Source organism: Plecotus auritus, assembly GCF_963455305.1.
Source record: "Plecotus auritus genome assembly, chromosome: 1".
NCBI classification, from domain to species: domain Eukaryota; kingdom Metazoa; phylum Chordata; class Mammalia; order Chiroptera; family Vespertilionidae; genus Plecotus; species Plecotus auritus.
Window position 1 is genome coordinate 26,699,987 of NC_137770.1, and position 20,495 is coordinate 26,720,481.

The following is a 20,495-nucleotide window of genomic DNA, read 5'->3' on the forward strand; positions in this document are numbered from 1 at the left end:
CACCTACAAAGCCTTAAGTTTTAGAAATACCTTTAACAGTAATAATGATTTTAACTGTGCAAATTAAAAACTAAACCTAAAACAAACCATACCAAGTTTCTGATTCAGTGGAAAGCCATTAAAATAGATTTTATTGATGCTTAGGGAACTGATTCATTCTAAAAACTGATAAAGAGAAAGAATAATTTATTCAGTAAAAATAGCTTTCAAGGTAATAATAAATAACTAATATAAAGACCATTACATAAAAATTCTAGCTAATAAAATGGAATGACAGAATTAGAATATTACCATTTTGAAACCTATAATAAAATAGTGGACTTAGGCAGTTATCAAAGGTTGCTAAAACTCTGATGCAATGCTGATGGCGAATTTTACAATGAAAAATAAATCAGGCTAACAATATCTTTACTAAATTAACCTTAATATCACAAAGAGAGACAGACATTATATACCTTCTGATAAATGTATACAATACTTATGAAATATTCTTGCCAAAATAAAAATCAAGCCTGTAGCCCAAGCCGGCTTGGCTCAGTGGATAGAGCGTCGGCCTGTGGACTGAAGGGTCCCAGGTTCAATTCCGGTCAAGGGCATATGCCTGGGTTGCGGTCTCGATCCCCAGTAGGGGGCATGCAGGAGGCAGCCGATCAATGATTCTCTCTCATCATTGATGTTTCTATATCTCTCTCTCCCTCTCCCTTCCTCTCTGAAATCAATAAAAATACTTTTTTTTTTAAAAAAAATCAAGCCTGTATCTATCTATGCACTACCATAGGGATGGTAAGCAACAAAATCTAGAATATGGAAAATGCTACTGAACAAATAACTAGGTTTAATAAATGACAAGGGAAAATAAAAGGGAGGAGGAACTATGACAGATTAAAAGAGACTTAAGCCTGGCTGGTGTGGCTCATTGGTTGAATGTTGACCTATGAACCAGGAGGTCACAGTTTGATTCCCAGGTTGTGGGCTCAATCACCAGTAGAGGGTGTGCAGGAGGCAGCTAATTGATGATTCTCTCTCATCACTGATGTTTCTATCTCCCTCTCCCTTCCTCTCTCTGAAATCAATAAAAACATATTTTAAAAGAGTAATAAAAAAATAAATAAAAGAACACGGCTGGCATGGCTCGGTGGTTGAGCACTGACCTATGAACTAGGAGGTCAGGGCATGTGCCAGGGTTGCAGGCTCAATCCCCAGTGTAGGGCATGCAGGAAGCAGCCGATCAGTGATTCTCTCTCATCATTCATGTTTCTATCTCTCTCTTCATCTCCCTTCCTCTCTCTGAAATCAATAAAAACTATTTTAAAAATAAATGAATAAATAAGAGAGACTTAAGAGACAAAACCACCAAATATGGCATATGAACCTTTAATTAGATACTGATTTAAACAAGCTAACTGTATAAAAGCAATTATGAGTCAACCAGGGAAATCTGAATCTTAATTGGGTATTTGATGATATTAAGCAAGTTTGCTAAAAAAATTTTAGGCATAATAATGGAATTGCAGTTATATTAAAGAAAGAAAGACAGAAAGAAAGGGAGGGAGGAAGGGAAGGTCCTTATCTTTTGAAATCACATGTGAAGTTATTTGACAATGAGGTAATCTGATGCCTGAGAATTGCTTTAAAAGAATCATGGGAGGTTGATATAAGTAAAACAGATTGCCCACGTTGACTATTAAAGCCAGATATGAGTACATGAAGTCATTATTTTAGTCTCTCTACCTTAGTATATGTTTAAAATTTTCCATAATTAAAAGTAGTGAAAAAACCCCCACACAAACTCACTTCATTATCTTTCTCAGTAGGAAAGCAAAAAAACTATTCAGAGAAAATATAGCAATTTCAACTATAACTAACTAGAAATAACATTATTAATCAATATATTCGATGACATAGCATCTTCTTGATACACTGAGCATAAAATTTATTTTATAAAAAAATTGACACAGAGAGATAAAGGATTGATCATTATTATTATTACAGCATTTATTATCCAGAGCTAGAAAGAGAATCAATTTCTATACTATACAAGCCTTGCATTCATGAATTTAATAATCAACAATTTGCTTTTTCATTATAAACCCTGGAGGTCTATGACATATCTAGTAATTAGTAATTTTACCAAGACATAAACTTCAACCACAAGAAATACACAGTACATAGAGAAGAGTTAGGTCACAACCTAGCAGTTAGTGAACCTAGCAGAGTATCTAGCAACCATATCTCAAAGCAGTTTGTTGTTCTCTGCTTCTTGATTCACAAAGTAATTCAAAAATGTTTTCTTGGTAGAAAAAAAAAAAAAGAACTAATGTTAATCACAGTAATGGAAACAAAGAAAAGATAAAGAGGGCTAAAGAAATGATGATATCAGTCAAAAACCATAGGCTCTAAATTAAATTTTAAAGTTAAATGTTGAATTTGGAAGTAACTTAAATCAATGATGCATAAAAACCCACCATATGCTCTATAAACAAGAAAAATAATTTATGAAACATTTTAGGATTGCTCTAATCCATCCTCTAATCAGTACAAAACTTGCATTTTTGGAGAAAATTATAAGCTATAATAGCCTCTCATAACTATGGATTTATAAAGGTCTCAAGAGGTACCTACTGAGAACAAAGTTCTAACCACTGTATTTATGTTGAATATCTCTTTCAATTACAAAGTGAAAATTTTCTACAATTCCTTTTCTAATTTTAAAATGAATACAGTATAGGAAGAGATATAATTTACCTATCTATTTATATTAAAGCCTAAGTGACTGAACGACTGGTCACTATGATGCACACTGACCACCAGGGGGCAGACTCTCAACGCAGGAGCTGCCTCCTGGTGGTCAGTGCACTCCCACAGCCAACCTCCCATGGCCCCTATAGGCCCCTATCAGCCCGATCGGCCCCTATCAGCCTGATTACTGGCCAGGCCGAGGGACCCCACCCGTGTATGAATTCGTGCACCAGGCCTCTAGTAAAGAAATAATTTAAAACTAAAATAATGAAGAACAGATAGGAATAAGTAAGATCTTTTTTAAATTATGTTTTTGCTCTGCTATCTATCCTGTCCTTTGAGGAATCAATTGTTCTCTCCCATTCTGTGTAATTTGATTTAGACTAAGCCTTTCAATCTGTGTCTGCACCTAGGACCCAGGCCTGATCTATCAGAGTGCTCCATGCTACCTGGCTAAAGGACTGGTTGCAGGTTAGGTATGTGAGCCAAGATGGAACAGTCAGAGTCCTCCCAGGACCTTTCTTTTGGAATGTTCAGAAAAGATGTTCTATCTTTGGGGACTATGAAATTCAAAGATATAATTAGAGCTCATTTTGGCCACTTGTTCCAGTTCTAGGAAAAAGCTATCTGCAGCAGCAGAGAATAAGACTAATGCATGAGTGAAACAAAGTCTTGAGATGTAAAACAAAAGCAAATCCCAATGACATCATTAACAGTCATGGATCTAGATATCCTTAAAACTATTTCTACTCCGGGAATTTTGATTTATGTGAGCTAATAAAGTTCTTCTTTTGCTTAAGCTAGTTTGATTGGACATTCTATCACATAAAACTGAAAGAATTTTCAATATATTTTTACTGTACAGAGAAAAATAAATGTTACCTAGTAAACTCAGTAATTATTCCAGCATACTCTATCATAAAAGGCACATTTTAGATTATAATAACATCTTACCTTCATAAAATGTTATACAGACATCTGTATTACAGCTAGAGCTCATCATGAAATATACAACAGGCAACCCTGAATTAATGTGATCTGGGTACTCACACTCATCTAGCCCCAGCTGATAGGCCAGGTTCTGTAGGCCTCGTACCTTCTCCATCAAATTAGCTGTGGTGAGGCTCCCCAGTTCTGAAATAGAATCATTTATTTCAATTCCATTTCTATCCACTGTTCTCTAATAACAACTCACTTGAGATGGGAATCATTCTTATACAAAATTTTAAGCTTTAATTTTTATCAAAGAAGAACATAAACCCATTTCTTTTCTCCTCCAACCATCCCCGCCCACACACACACATGAATTTTTCCCACTAATGCAAAACTGGGTCAGATGAGTTTACCCAATATGAGGAGAGAGTTAGCAAATTATGTTTTATCTTAAGGATCCTTTAACAACATTCATTTTGTCTATCATACAATATGAATACACAATGCAAGTATCAAACCTTGTGACTCCACAGAGCATTGAGAAAGCCTATAGACAGATCTGTCTTGAAAAATGGACACTAACTCCACTGTCTTTTATTAGTCCTTACTATTTCAATTAATAAAACAGTGACAGCCCTAACCGGTTTGGCTCAGTGGATAGAGCATCAGCCTGTGGACTGAAGGGTCCCAGGTTCGGTTCCCGTCAAGGGCATGTACCTTGGTTGCGGGCACATCCCCAGTAGGGGGTGTGCAGGAGGCAGCTGATCAATGTTTCTCTCTCATCAATGTTTCTAACTCTCTATCCCTCTCCCTTCCTTTCTGTAAAAAATCAATAAAATATATTTTAAAAAAATAAAAAATAAAAAAATAAAACAGTGACAAAACATGTACTGTTCCCCCATTTCCCTAAGTTTAGAAAACAAAAACTAAATATTAACCCAAGCTTTCCCTTCAAATCAAATACCTATAAAAAATTTTAAGTTTACCAAGTAAAAAGACAGTATACTTAAAAAACAACAATTTAGCCCTGGCCGGTTTGGCTCAGTGGATAAAGCGTCGGCCTGCAGACTGGGGGGTCCTGGGTTCGGTTCCAGTCAGGGGCATGTATCCTGGTTGCGGGCACATCCCCAGTGGGGGGTGTGCAGGAGGCAGCTGGTCGATGTTTCTCTCTCATCAATGTTTCTGGCTCTCTATCCCTCTCCCTTCCTCTCTAAAAAAAATCAATAAAATATATTTAAAAAAACAAAACAAAACAAAACAACAACAATTTACTTTCCCAGATTTTCATTTAAATAGCATAGCACAAAATTCCTTTTAGGTTTAAGATACAGGTCAATTTATATGGAACATTATGCTATATCTCTCATTAAAAATTTAAAGTTTCCTTAGAAAATGCATATTGATGGCATATAAATGTCTCTTTGGAACATTAGAACAATGAACCTGAAATGCCCTTGAGACTTAATACTTCCAGGGTTGGAGGAGGGGAACCTGCAGTTAAGCATTTCATGCAGAACAATGAATTACCTTTGAAATCAAATAAAGGTGTTTTTTTCTCCCACCTATCATCAATATCTGGCATAAGCAGTAGACTTTCTTGATCTGTTCAGCTGCTTAAATAGCTCAAGCATCCAATTTTTACCTTCATTTCAGTCTATTACTTCACAATCATCATGAATCTTATCATCAGAGGATGATTAAAAAATAAATAAATAAAGTAGAGCAAAAATCAAGGAAAATTAATGTTTTTTAATTTAAATTTCCACTTGTGGTTCAATTCCAAGTCATTTATCAAACAACAATAATCACTACTTATAGTATTCTTTATTGGAGTAATTGATTGGAAAGAATAAAATAAGACAGGTCTTACCTATGAAGGGATTGTCAATTAATAGTACTGACAACAACATATAGCAGTAAATCCTAAATAAGCACTTGTTTATAGTGGTAAGAGACAAGACTTAAAATAAGAGTTTAAATTTTTTCACTCTAACAAATCTTGGTTAAGTTAACCCTTTGAACCTTAGATATCATCATACCTATCTCACAGGACCTTTATGAGAAATGAGAAAATTTGTGCGAGAGCTTTTTGTTAACTGTAAGCATTATACAAAATTAAAGGACTTTACCAGCAAATAAAATCATTATGAGCAGGTCTTAAATTAGAAGGATTGCTACACATGGAAAAGTTAAGAAAGGCATTTAGACATGAAGAACTATTAATAAGGATAGTTAGGTAGGCAGTTTGAGTGAGCTAAGAATACTTTCAAGGGAACAGTCAGAGAAAAACTAGGAAGGTGGTCTGTGGGAGAGCATAAATATCAGGTTAAAAGTTAGAAGTCACCAGCATAACTTACCTTTCAACATGTCGAAGTCATCACGTTCTATTTCAGCCATCCATTTGGGTGGCGAGCTAGTAATAGGCTGTCAAAAAATAAGAATATATCCACTCAGTTACATACAAAGTGTGAAGAGACCCTACTCTTCCTTCTTATAGGTAGCTTGTCACATAGCATTCAGTTTGTGTGAAAATACTGGCAAATTATAATTTCTAAAAACCTGATTTCTCCAGGTTCAGATACGGCCTATAAATAATCACCTTACAAAATAATACTGCTCATCCTTAAAGTTGGTCTCAGAGAAATGATCTTGGAAGAATTAGGTCTGACTATTGTCATTGTTTCATGCATAACAGGTTGGTATAGCAATTAAAGAAATTACTTGAGATTCAGTTCTGGTGAAAACCTCCAACTGAAATGTTTGAAACAATAATCAGTAAGTAACATTTTCTAGCAGAGGAGAAGATTCAAAGAAGAATCAAGAATGAGAAAATCCTCAACTTGCAAGAACACTGTAATGGTCATCACTTGAAATTTCATTTTATAGCAGGTGTTTTAGAAAACTTTAGAACTTTAAGTTATTTTTCTCATTTCTGAAAGTGAACTTACAAAATTTGAAAGAGTCCCTTTCTGGAATAGCTTTAGGCAACAGTTTTCAACCCTAGTTTCAACCCTATGATGTAACAACAACAAATACAAATGACCTGGCCATACCCTAGATGCAAGGATTAGAATATCAGAGGTGGGGGAAGGGTACATTGGAGAGGACAGAGCAAGGAACATTACATATGTACTTTTTAAAGGCTCCATAGCTGCATATTGATGATTCTGTTGTGCAGGTAGGAGTACAGTTGAGAAACATTACTTCAGTTTTGAGGCCCCCACCCCCTTTTTAATATATTTTTATTTATTTCAGAGAGAAAGGGAGAGGGAAAGAGATGGAAACATCAATGATGAGAGAGAATCATTGATCGGCTGCCTCCTGCATGCCCTACACTGGGGATCGAGCCCGAAACCCAGGCATGTGCCCTTGACTGGAATCAAACCTGGGACCCTTCAGTCCACAGGCTGATGCTCTATCCATCGAGCCAAACCGGCTAGGGCAAGCCCTTTTCTTTTTTTAAAAAGTATTATTTACTTAGCAATATGCAACAAGTAAAACACTTTACATGCATTATGTCATTTAATTTCCAAATCAACCCTATGAAGTAGGTATTATTACCCTCATTTTACAAATGAAAAAACAAATGTACAGGAGATTATAAATCACTTGCCTCAGGTCACACAGCTAGTGGACCCAGGATTCAAAATCCATGCTGTATGAGTTCAGAAACCACTACTCTATACTACTTTCCCTAGAAGGCTATTATAGGTCAAATTCACCATTTCTGGAAACAGATTATACAGGGAGATCTTAACCTGGGATCCTGGGATGACCCTGGCCCCCTAGAAACAAAACTCAATATGTATGTCCATATTTCTAGGGAAAAGGTATAGATTCTTAATCAGATTTTCAAAAAATACCATACTATAATAAAAGTTACTTAAAAACCACTTATTTATATTTAGGACTCAAAAGACTTAGTTGTTACATGGGGGCAGGATCTTTGACCACATGGGGGCAGCCATCTTATGTGTTGGAGTGATGGTCAATTTACATATTATTCTTTTACTAGTGACCCGCTGCACGAAATTTGTACAGATTAAAAGGGGATTAATTAGAGGAAATAATTTAATATTGCTATTTGCCCTTTCTCTATAATAGAAGTGTCAGAGATGAAAGAAAACTAGTAAACTGTATATGAAAACCTTCCTCCTGTCAGAGTCTGGGGCTCACCATGGGGCCCAGAGTCAAGTCCCCGCCCACCCACATGCACCTCAAAATTGCATGAGACCCAGACCTGGCTGCCCTTCCCCCACCCCCCGCCATTGGGCTAGATCCAGACCCAGCCAGTCCCACCCTTGTCAAGCCCTGCCAGGCAGGGGGTGTAGCCTCAGGTCCCCTGGCCTGGCACCAGGGCGGGGGAAGCAGCCTGAGGTCCCCTAGCCCAGCACCAAGATGGGAAGCGCACCTTGAGGTCCCCTGTCAAGCCCCGCTGGGTGGGGGGCAAGGCCTCAGGTCCCCTGGCCTGGCACTGGGGCGGGGGGTGCGGCCTGAGGTCCCCCAGTCTGACACCAGGGCGGGGGGTGCGGCCTGAGATCGCCTGTCAAGCCCTACTGGGTGGGGGGCGCGGGCGTAGCCTCAGGTCCCTGCTGATTGCTCATTAAGGCTCCTTATGGGAACTTGGCCTCAGCTGTGGGTGCAGCCATCTTTGTGATGGAGTGATGGTCAATTAGCATATACCCTCTTTATTAGATAGGATAGAGGCCTGGTGCACGGGTGGGGGCCAGCTGGTTTGCCCTGAAGGGTGTCCTGGATCAGGGTGGGGGTTCCCTTGGGGCGTGAGGTGGCCTGGACGAGGGGCCCATGGTGGTTTGCAGGCTGGCCACGCCCCCCGGCGACCCAAGCGGAGGCCCTGGTATCTGGGATTTATCTTCTATAACTGAAACTTTGTAGCCTTGAGCAGAGCCAAGCCTCCTGCTCACTCCGTGGCCACAGCCATTTTTGTTGGGGTTTATTTATCTTCTATAATTGAAACTTTGTAGCCTTGAGTGGAGGCCAAGGCAGGCCAGGGTGTGCAGAAAGCTTGGCTTCCTCCATTGCCGGGGAAACCCAAGCCTCCTGCTGGCTCCATGGCTGTGTCCATCTTGGTTGGGTTAATTTGCATACTCGCTCCTGATTGGCTTGTGGGTGTAGCAGAGTGGTGGTTAATTTGCGTATTACTCTTTTATTAGATAGGATATTCTCCCAGTTGTGGGAATATAGAAGAGAACATGTGTACAGCATCTAGCACAATTCCTGCTGCCCTGCAAATAGAAAAGTTGTGGCTTAATGGATTTCTTCCTTAGGTTTCTGATGAGCCACTGAGAAATTTCAGAAGGTATATAAGAAGGTATATAAGTTAAGGTCATAATGCATCACATAAACAAAAGAGAAAAGCTTCAAGATCATAGTTTGGGGCCCTAGCTGGTTTGGCTCAATGGATAGAGCATTGACCGGCCTGCGGATTGAAGGGTCCCAGGTTCAATACTGGTCAAGGGCACCTGCCCAGTTGCAGACTTGATTCCCAGTAGGGGGCGTGCAGGAGGCAGCCGATCAATGATTCCTTCTCATCATTGATGTTTCTATCTCTCTCTCCCTCTATCTTCTCTGAAATCAATAAAATAATTTATTTTTTAAAAATCATAGTTTGGGCAAAAAGAATGCTGGCGTTACATTAAATAGTTCAACTGCTTTCCGTTAAAAGCTTTTAAGCTAAGAAAAGAGGTTAATAGACAAAGGTCAAAATGCCAAAATAGAGCATTTGGACAGAGGAAGGCATTATCATCACTTAACATGATAATAATATAAACAGATTTCCAGGGCTGTAGTTACAAAGTGATTTAAAGACTATGACATTATTTTTTAAAACAAAGAAACAAGAGATATTTGAGCTGTTACTAAGGAGCAAACCATGGTATAAACTTCATTAGGTAATTAAAATATTACTTACACTTTTGAAAGAAGCTGCAAATTCAGCAACACCTGGTACTAAAAAGAAAAGATTCAACATTATTTATTCAATTTTAGTGTCCCAGACATGGAAGATTCAAATAATAAGAAAACAGCCTGTCTTCAAGGAGCTACTGTCTGGAAGAGGAAAGAGAGAGTCAATCAGTAACTGTAATACTGCTTAAGTTCTCCAAGAAAGATACCAGATGGTATGGCAGGACCCCACCCCACCATCACCAAAAAAATAAAAGGAAATCTAAATCAGACTGAGGGTGAGGGTGCAGGAAAAGCTTCCTCAATTAAACTTTGAAGGATCAGGAATTAGCTAAGTGGGAGGGTGGCAAGATACACTATCTCTTATCAGATAAAAGTTTCAATTTCCTTTGTAGGTACGCTGTTCTGTTTATTTAAATGTCTTACAGGAAGGATCACGTAAAAAACCAGATATGTAAAAATAAAATGATGTTCAATCTCACTTAGAGAAATACAGACCAAAAATAAAGATCAGTAACATTCGATATCAGCTAGGATGTGAGTAAATGGGCACTCTCATACACAGCCATCCTCTCCCATGCGCACAAAGCTACTTGTGCAAGGATATTCATTATCATTAAATTATTTGTAATATCAAAAGTTGGATATAACTTAGGTTTCCAAATAGGGTATGAAAACATAAACTAAAGTATATTTATACAATTTGTACAATATTTTAAAAGAATTAAGTAACTTTAAACCTACTGACATGGAAGGATCCATTAATAAACTACTACTACTACTAGGTGAAATAAGTTAAGCTGTAGACTATGTACATATGACCTCATCGTTATACCCCCCTCAAAAAACACACACAAAAACCCTCTATATACTTAAATATATATATTTATTTGCTTATTTAAATAAGTATAAAAAAAGGTCAAAAGGATTGTATCAAACTACTAATGGTGATTTTATAAGTGATCAAAGGAGGTGAGGAAATACATTAAGTCTCTCTCTCTATATATTGTCTAACTTATTACAGATTTTTTTTAAATGATTATTTTTTAAAGGCTCCCCATCATTTCCTAAGTCACAGAGTGTCCTGAAAAAAGTAAACAGCTATTCTGAACATTGGACCACAGAATTCATTCTCTTCCCGTTGAAGTAAAATTAAAATTTTAACCATTACCATTAAATGATACCTCCTTAAAAATATCCTTCAATGTAGCACTGGTTCTCCTACATTGATTCTGATATAAAGAAACCAAAAACTTACATTGTTCTGGCCAAAGATCTGGTGAGGCACGATCAAGTTTTTCAAAACTTAATAAAGATGCTTCCAGATCCGTCCCTAGAACAAAATACCCACATGAGCCAAGAAGACACAAAACATGTTCATTTACATTTTAAAACATTTCAATCTCAAAGAACATAACATACTGGAACATTCACCTAGATAGCTGAGTTCTATAACTGGAACATTCACCTAGATAGCTGAGTTCTATAACTGCAAATAAATGTTGTAAAAATGAATCATTTTCCCTTATCAAAACTCACTTTTCCGATATCTAATGTTTTAGTGGGGTGTCAGAAAAAATGAGTATCAGCAAACCCACCTGCACCTTCACTCATACTCTTAGACTTTCCTCCAGTTACAATCAAGTGTCCCTGGTCTCAAGACAAACAAACACCTCTGCTAGGGTTCTGAATTCCATCTTCTCTTGCTCCATCAAAGATATCATGAGTAATAATATTTTTCTTGCACAATCAGTTTCTACCATCTCTACTGCTTCATGCTCAACAGCAAGCAAGCCTGCTCTAGAATTTCCCTTCTTTGAAAAAGCTCTTCCTTGACCCTATTATCTCCTCACTCCTCCTCCTCTCAAAAGTTCTTGAGTTGTCTATCTTGCTGTCTCTATGTCCTCACCTCACATTCTCTCCTTAACCCATGGCAATCAGGCGTCTGTCCCTATATGCATGGAAACTGTTGTCAAGGTTATCTATGACCTATGTTGCTAAATCCAGTGGTCACTTCTCAGTTATCTCCTATGTGACGCCCTTGCAGCTTTCACACACTGACCACTCTCCTTGAAACACTCCACCTCCCAGCTTCTGAAAAACCACTATGCTGGTTCTTCTCCTTCCTCACTGACCCCTTTTCCTCAGTCTCCTCTTTCACTGAGGCCCCATATTAAACTGGCTTCACTCTCCACACCTAAAGTCTCATGAGAAGATGTCATCTAGTCCCATAGCCTTTACCGTGCCAATGACTCCATATTTATATTTCCAGCCCCAGTCTTTCCCTGAACTTCAGTTATGTATCTAACTAATACTTGATATTTCTCTACACTTACATATGTGAAAAATCCCTTAATTCTAATATGTTCAAAACCATACTCTCCCAGTCCTCTATGTCTCAAGAAATAGCACTACCACAAACCCCAGTTCTCAAAAACCCAGATGCCATCCATTCTTTATGCCTCTCTTTCCTTCACCCTTCCATAACCAACCATTAGTAAATCCACTGGTTACTATCTCCAAAATACACCTGAAAAACAAATTAATTAATCAAGAAACCATGATTTTTCTCCCGGACGACTTCAATAACAGGTCTCCCTTTTCCCATTCTTATCTCTTCTCCTCCCTACCCCCAAATCTATTCTCCACAAAACAGCCAGAACTGATTTTTTAAATGCCAGTTAGTTCGTCACTCTTAAACTTAAAGGACTTCTTCCCAGCTAAATTCGTGAATTTGTACCTACCATGCCCTATAAAATCCTACATGATCCAGCCTAATTCTTTGACACCATTACCTCTCTACTCTTGCCTGGGCACACAGTAGATACTGGACATTAACAACAATAGTTAACATGCGTTGAGTACATATTATATGCTCAGTATGCTAACTAGTTGCATAAATCAGTTAATTTAATGACACAAACAGTTTTTAACATTTTCTGAATAAGCCACATCTTTTGAAAAATCTGGAAGAAAAAAAAAAGCTATGTACTTATGGACTCACTCCCTAGAAAGTGTACATGTATATAAATGTTTTCAACGTGAACTTTTCTCTAAATTAAATTTGCCCCCCAAATGTTCTAAGAGAATTTCCAATGGCATTCTAATTGGTCAAGAACTTTAATAAATTGCCTTAATTAAAGCATCCAGGAAAACTGTGTAACACAAAGTGTCAGTTTTCAAATTCCAAAGAATGTTACCAATGGGAAGCTCAACCATAACAAAAATAAGCTTATTGGGAGTAGGAGCTAATAACCAACAGGGGTGGCCTTATGAAAACCACAGTTGTGGGCATAACTCAGAATCTGCTGTGAGGTTTACTCTCATATATTAAGTAATTAGATGGCCTTACTTGATTTCAGTTTTCTCCTTTCCAAAAAAGTCCCAGCAAATTTAGCATTAAAAAGACAAATGAGGTCCTGCAGGGTATCTCAGTTGGTTAGAGCATTGTCCAGATATGCCAAGGTTTCGATCCCCAGCCAGGGAACATACAAGATTCAACAAATGAATGCATAAATAAGTGGAACAACAAATCAATGTTTCTCTCTCTCTCTCTCTCTCTCTCTCTCTCTCTCTCTTTCTCTTTCTTTTCCATCCCTCCCTCCCTCTCTCTGAAATTAATCAATTAAAAAAAGAAGACAAATGAGTAAATGACCTAATCTTTTTCAAATCAACATTATTTGAATGAAATTTTAAAGACAAGGACAGGTAGAACATTAAAAATAGAAGTGAGAGAGCTAGGCAATGGAATATTTTAGGATTATATACTTATTTAGAAACTGAATTTAAGTTCAAAGTGCTCCAATTTATTTTGTCAAGATTAAAAAAAAAGATTAGGTGGAGAAGTGAAACTTTGTAAAAGGTGAAACTGAAAACTTTTACAAATAAAGAGTGCAAAGAGTAGCAATGAAGATGGCTAGAAGATCAAAGGAAGAAATATATAATGTTTCCAATACTCTTCCTGGTTAAAGAAAGGGGAAAAAAAATGAGAGAAGACCAGGCAAAATCAAATACAAGGAATACAGCTCTAAAACCTCCAAAACTTAGAAATCTAAAAATAACCTCATAATAAAATAAAATTTTAACAGAAATTACTTCTTCTATCACTTGGCTTTTTTACAAACTGTGGTAAAATATACATAATGAAATTTACCATTTTAACCATTTGTAAGTGTACAGTTCAGTGGCATTAAGTACATTCACAATGTTGTGCAACCATTAGCACAATCCATCTCCAGAACTTTTTCACCTTCCCAAACTGAAACTCAGTGCCCATTAAACAATAACTCCCGGTTCCCTTGGCTGACTAACAACCTGGGCATGTGCCCTGACCAGGAATCAAACCGTGACCTCCTGGTTCATAGGTGGACGCTCAACCACTGAGCCACTGTGGCCACGATGAACACCCATAATTTCTTTCACAGGAGAGAAACCAAGATGGCGGCATAGGTAAACACCTAAACTGCTACCTCGCACAACAATTTCAAAACTACAACTAAAAGACAGAACGGACACCATCCAGAACCACAGGAAAGCTGGCTGAGTGAAAATTCTACAACTAGAAGGAAACAGAAAAGCTCACAGAGAATTGGAGGTACGGCAAAGGGTCTTTGTGCGCGCAGAGAGGAAGGGCGGCTGAAAGCCTGGCTGACTTTCTCTGGTGGAAGGGGGAAGGAAGCCCCCGACCGCACTGAACCCCAGTTCTGACTGCACTGAACCCCAGTTCCGGGCGAGCCCCTGGGGACCCACGCTCTTACGGGGGGAGTCTGGACTCTTGGGCGGAGACTCGGGAGCCGGGGAAGGCGGAGGACTGAAAGCGTGCGTGCGCCAGTGCGCACAAAGGCTGCGGAGGTTGCCACAGGCTTTCCCTAGTGGAAGGGAGTCAGAGGATCCTGAATGCACTGAGCCCCAGTTCTGACTGCATTGAACCCCAGTTCCAGGCGAGCCCCTGGGGACCCACGCTCTTGTGGGGAGAGTCTGGACTCTCGGGCGGAGACTCGGGAGCTGGGGAAGGCGGAAGACTGAAAGCGCGCGCGAGCCAGTGCGCACAAAGGCTGCGGAGGTTGCCACAGGCTTTCCCTAGTGGAAGGGAGTCAGAGGATCCTGAATGCACTGAGCCCCAGTTCTGACTGCAGTGAACCCCAGTTCCAGGCGAGCCCCTGGGGACCCACGCTCTTGTGGGGGGAGTCTGGACTCTCGGGCGGAGACTCGGGAGCCGGGGAAGGCGGAGGACTGAAAGCGTGCGCGCGCCAGTGCGCACAAAGGCTGCAGAGGTTGCCAGAGGCTTTCCCTAGTGGAAGGGAGTCAGAGGCTCCTGAATGCACTGAGCCCCAGTTCTGACTGCACTGAACCCCAGTTCCAGGCGAGCCCCTGGGGACCCACGCTCTTGTGGGGGGAGTCTGGACTCTCGGGCGGAGACTCGGGAGCCGGGAAGGCAGAGGTCTGAAGGCACGCACGTGCGCGCAAGGGCAAGGCTGACGGGAAGCCAAGACTGAGACTCCACCCCATCCAAGCTGAGCACAGAGGCTATTGCAATTTGGCAAGTCTAATCCTATAAGGCTGTCTCCAGCACCGAACTTCTCCCAGCATAGACACAGCTGATCCTTACAGCCAACTGGCCTGGAGGTCAATTCTTCCCAGTGATACCAACAACAATCAAGACTTAATTACAACAAGGCTGTACACACAGTCCACAAAGGGGTGCACCAAGAGTGTCCACCTCAGGTTAACTGGGGAGGCAGACCCACTGGGCCATATAGGAAACCTAGCACACAAATCTACCTTACCAACTCAGGGAAGCAGTGAAAATGCGGCGTCAAAGAATCAGATCACAAACGAAAGAAATGGAGGAAAACAAACGACTGGATATAGAATTCAAAACCACGGTTATAAGGCTTTTTAAGAATATCCTAGAAAAGGCCGATAAATATAACGAGACCCTCGAAGATATGAAAAAGGACCAACTAGAAATTAAACATACACTGACTGAAATAAAAAATATTATACAGAGACCCAAAAACAGACAAGAGGAACACAAAAATCAAGTCAAAGAATTGAATTACAAAGAAGCAAAAAACACTCAACCGAAAAAGCAAAAAGCAAAAAAAAAAAATCCAAAAAGTTGAAGATAATGTAAGAAGACTCTGGGACAACTTCAAGCGTACCAACATCAGAATTATGGGGGTGCCAGAAGAAGAGAGAGAGCAAGATACTGAAAACCTATTTGAAGAAATAATGACCGAAAACTTCCCCCACCTGGTGAAAGAAATAGACTTACAAGTCCAGGAAGCCCACAGAACCCCAAACAAAAGGAATCCAAAGAGGACCACACCAAGACACATCATAATTAAAATGCCAAGAGCAAAAGACAAAGAGAGAATATTAAAAGCAGCAAGAGAAAAACAGTTAGTTACCTACAAGGGAGCACCCATACGACTGTCAGCTGACTTTTCAACAGAAACTATGCAGGCCAGATGGGAGTGGCAAGAAATTTTCAATGTGATGAATAGCAAGAACCTACAACCAAGATTACTCTACCCAGCAAAGCTATCATTCAGAATTGAAGGGCAGATAAAGAGTTTCACAGACAAGAAAAAGCTAAAGGAGTTCATCACCACCAAACCAGTATTATATGAAATGCTGAAAGGTATTCTTAAAGAAGAGGAAGAAGAAAAAAGTAAAGATAAAAATTATGAACAACAAATACATATCTATCAACAAGTGAACCTAAAAATCAAGTGAATTAAAAACCTGAGGGACAGAATAATCTGGTGAATATAATAGAATCAGGGGCATAGAAAGGGAGTGGATTGATAATTCTCAGGGGGAAAGGGGTATGGGGGGTTCATGAAGAGACTGGACAAAAATCATACACCTATGGATGAGGACAGTGGGGTGGGGGGGTAAAGGCAGAAGGTGGGGTGGGAAATGGGTGGAGGGGAGCTATGGGGGGAAAAAGGAGAAATAATTGTAATAATCTGAATAAAGATTTATTTAAAAAAATAAAAAACACATAATTTCTTTCACAGTTTACCTGCACTCAAAAAACTTAAGACTCGGTTTAACTTGAAACTTAAGCCAAAGTAACATTCTTTCAACTATGAACAAGACAGATCTAGAATTTATAGTCCTGTGTGAAAGCGGCAAAGAACAGAATAACTATGCTGACAGTGAAGGCACTGAGATAGTGAACAATGATGGAGAGAGGCATATCTAGATGCTATGTTCTGGGAAAGCCTCTCTGGGAGGTGACATCTGAAGTAAGACCTGAAACTGCAAGAATTTACATGTCTGATTAATCTTTCCCTCTCCCAGAGCGCCTAGCATTATGCCCTTCATGTAGTCCGTACAGCGTTCTTGGCCTCAATTTCCTCATTCCTGAAATGAACTGCCAAGATTCCTTGCAAACACAAAAAGTGTTGGTTTGAGGAGGGTAAACTACATTTCAGTGAAATGGACGTGGGGGTGGGGGCATTAGAAGAAGAAATTGAGTGCAGAAATGACTGCGAAACCCTAACTCTCCAAAGCCGGATCGAGCGCAAAAGCACATGGGCATACCAACATAACTTGGCTGCTGAGATGACTTGCACTTAGACAGTATACAAGCAGACAGCGTTCACTCAGCCTGAGGAAACATACAGCAGAAGCAAGAGAGACTGAGTCGTGTACAAAACTACACTAAAAAGCTCAAGTCTCGTTTTCCTTGGGACTCGCTTGGCGAGGGGCCGGGAAGGTCCCCCGCTTCTCTAGCTGCCAGGACAAAGGTACCAATCTGGGGAGAAAGAGGATGAGGTCAGCCACCAATCCCGGCTACGGTTGGAGAGAATAGCTCCAGACGATCAAAGATAAGAGAGCCAACCCTTGCATGGGGCGCCCCAGAAGAAAGCTACAATAAGGCACCTCCTTTCCCCCAGCTGTATCTCCTCCTCCGCCCTCAGTGAAGCTGAGGCTAAGGGAGCGGCCGGGCCCGGGATGGGTCTCTCTCGCGGGTGCCCCCTCCACCCGTCTGGTACACGGCGGTGAAACGGAGCTCCTCCGGAGCACCTGTGAAGAATCGGCGAGCTGAAGACGCACCCGCATCCCAAGGAAGAGAAGTGGAAGGGGGAAAGAGAGGAGCCCAAGTTCGACCGGCAGACGGTGAGCGGAAGTTGCCAGGGGAGCAGGCGAAGGATCTCTAAGCCGGCTCTTACCCTCTGTGGGAGACGCCATCTTCCAACCCATGTCACGTGACGCGACCAACCGTCGGCGGGAAAGCTGGGACCCACAAGCCACGCCCCCAAAGAGAAACCCTACACTCCCAGGCCCCATCTCCTTTGCCCCGTATAGGGAAATCTTTGCCTAACCCCGCCCCAATGCTGGCCACACCCCCCACGCACTGGAGGAGGTGGAGCGCCTGCAAATTCTAGGAAGGCTTTATTTACTTCCTCAGTGAGGGGGCGGGGCCGCAGTCGTTCCTGTGGCCAATCAGGGTTCCCTGTTAAGGGGCGTCTTCCCGGCGTGCTGAAAGTAGAGCACCCAAGTGAGGGGCGTCTTCCCTTCCTCCGCCAATAGAATTTGCTGAGGTGGGAGAGGGGAGAGAGCGCTTTCACTTCTGACCAATCGCCTATGCCCAAAACCGGGCATGAGGGTGGAGTCAGGAGTTAGGGCGAGTGATTGGCCGGGGAAGTGGTCCTCTTCACCAATGAAGAGGTGCGGCAGGATGAAGGGCGAAGTCTGGCAGCTGCAGTTCTGCTAGGGAGTCACGGGGAGTAGAGGCACCGGGAACCATGGCGGCGGTAGTGGCGGCGGCGGCTGTGCGGGCTCGGATCCTGCAGGCGAGTGAGGGTGGCGCCGAGGGGTCGTGAAGCTAGGAATTGGGTCATTTCCGTCCACTCTCTGAGTCAACCCCATCCTGGCCGACCCTGCTGTTCCCACAAGACCTGTCCGGCCCTGTCCCACCCCCCGCGCTCCAGGTCCGTCCTCGTAGGATCCAGCCCCGGACTATCGCTCCTGCCCCTCCCACCCTTTTACTTTTGAGCCTCCCCTTGTGTGGCTCTGGCCCGCTCTCTTCCAGCCCTGCCCCATTTCTGCTGTCACACTCTCTTGCACTCACCTCTCCTTGGTCCTCTCAGATTCTTTCCCCTTCACCTCTGTACCTGCCACCTCGCTCCCCCGAAACTCCCCTCTGGTCACCTTTTTTAGAGCTTTTTCACCTGCCCCGAGCGTCCAGATTGTTTCCTTCCCCCACCCTACTTCACTGTGTATAATCCGAGCTCCAGGGGGTGGGGAGGAGGAGGCACTGAGGGGCGAGGGTCAGTGGGTGAACTTTGAATCTGCTTCTGGAAGCGTACACTAGGTTTCCCCCCAAAGCAGCCATTTGCTATTTTCCCCAGCTGTGGCTATTTGCTTTTCCATAGCCCTCGGCTGTCCCCTTGCTTGCCAAGACTTTGTTAAACTTCTTCTCAGCAAAGTTACAGTGTTCATATTGGCAGTAAATAAGAACATATTTATGCTACTGTTTGTCCCAAGCACGTGCAAGGGACTAAACATCTCTGAAACAGGTGAGAGAAAACGGGAGCCAAGGAACACACGAAGTGTAAGTTCCAAGTTCCTGCTCCTGAGTCAGTTTTTAGTGGGCCAGTACACCCTCAGCATTGCCCATTTAGTGGGACTGGGGTGTGTGTGTGTGGGGGGGGGGGAGTGGGGCGGGGTTGGGTCCTAGGAAGCCAGCCTGTGAGGTGGTTGAGCTACAGGAACTCATGCCTGAGGCCTGTGACCTCCAACTCTCTTCATAGCCTTTCCCTTCTTGTTCATAGCTTAGCAAGGACTTACAATATGGGGCAAGATTTACTGCAGACATTGCCCCCTCTTACTCATTACCTCCAGCCTGGGGACTTGTTCCTTTATATTACTGGACTTTTACATGATATTGGTATTTACCACTTTTTAGTGAATTCTACTGCAGAAACTTAGTCATTTTTAAGATTCTTAGCAGAGTCAGCAAAGGCTTATGTTTAAATATGCTATTTAATGGGAAAGTGTGGAGAATGGGTTGGGTTTGTCAGATGATCTAGCTTCACTTGTATATTTCTTCCTGTGATCCACGTGTGTTTTTTTTTCTAGTATCCTTTTTTAATAGTAGGAAAGTGAAATTTCCACCCTGTGTTTTCCAGTTCTCCTTGAAATCTTGTAATGAAATTTTCTTTTTTCCTTTGCCTCCTTCCCCTCCCCTCAATCACAATGAATCATTAAGAAGAGACCCTTAGCCCTGGACAGCTGCTCAGTGATTAGAGCTTCAGCCTTGGGACTGAAGGGTTTCGAGTTCGATTTCCCCATCAAGGGCACATGCAGGAGGCAATCAAGTCAACGTGTCTCTCTCTCTCGTCATTGTTTCTCTATCTCTCTTTCTATATCTTACCCCCTTCTCCCTCCTTTCCATTCTCTCTAGAAATCAATGGGAAAAATATCCATGGGTGAGGATTAAAAAAAAGAGAAAGATCCTTAAGAGGATACTATATTTTGTCTTTTGCATCAAGGTGAAGAACCTCCCTCCCCCATGCACTTTATTTTGAAAATACACTATTTTCTTAGTCATTTGGAGAAACTTCAGAGTTTAGAACAGAAGTAATCCTTACCGAAATAGTAGTTACTGTAACATGAAACTTTGATAAAGAGTAGCCTAGATTCCGGCAGTCATGAATATTAGAAGACTGTCGCCCTAGCCAGTTTGGCTCAGTGGGTAGAGCGTTGGCCTGTGGACAGAAGGGTCCCGGTTGATTCCAGTCAAGGGCATGTACCTCGGTTACAGGCTCCTCCCCAGCCAGGTCCTGGTTGGGGCTCATGCAAGAGGCAACCAGTCATTATGTTTCTCTCATATCGATACTTCTCTCTGTCTTTCCCTCTCTTCCACTCCAAAAATC

At 41.5% G+C, this 20,495-nt stretch overlaps 2 protein-coding genes across 5 annotated transcripts in view; one reads left to right on the forward strand and one right to left on the reverse strand.

Moving 5' to 3' along the window:
• LIN52 (lin-52 DREAM MuvB core complex component) overlaps positions 1 to 17,902 on the reverse strand; it is a 98,692-nt gene extending 80,790 nt beyond the window's left edge. For 2 of the 3 annotated variants that reach the window (XM_080668318.1, XM_080668319.1), the window contains exons 1-5: positions 17,787 to 17,902; positions 10,856 to 10,930; positions 9,605 to 9,642; positions 6,030 to 6,096; positions 3,790 to 3,873 (exon numbers count right to left, since the gene is read on the reverse strand). In XM_080668318.1, coding sequence (XP_080524444.1) covers positions 3,790 to 3,873; positions 6,030 to 6,096; positions 9,605 to 9,642; positions 10,856 to 10,930; positions 17,787 to 17,817 — 295 coding nt within the window. In that variant the 5' untranslated portion in view covers positions 17,818 to 17,902. Of the gene's footprint in view, positions 1 to 92; positions 166 to 3,789; positions 3,874 to 6,029; positions 6,097 to 9,604; positions 9,643 to 10,855; positions 10,931 to 17,786 lie in introns of all 3 variants that reach the window. The other variant, XM_080668320.1, reaches the window with a different exon arrangement.
• A 365-nt stretch (positions 17,903 to 18,267) lies between these two features.
• ALDH6A1 (aldehyde dehydrogenase 6 family member A1) overlaps positions 18,268 to 20,495 on the forward strand; it is a 28,344-nt gene continuing 26,116 nt past the window's right edge. For both annotated transcript variants that reach the window (XM_080657049.1, XM_080657050.1), the window contains exon 1: positions 18,268 to 18,410. In XM_080657049.1, coding sequence (XP_080513175.1) covers positions 18,363 to 18,410 — 48 coding nt within the window. In that variant the 5' untranslated portion in view covers positions 18,268 to 18,362. The remainder of the gene's footprint in view (positions 18,411 to 20,495) is intronic.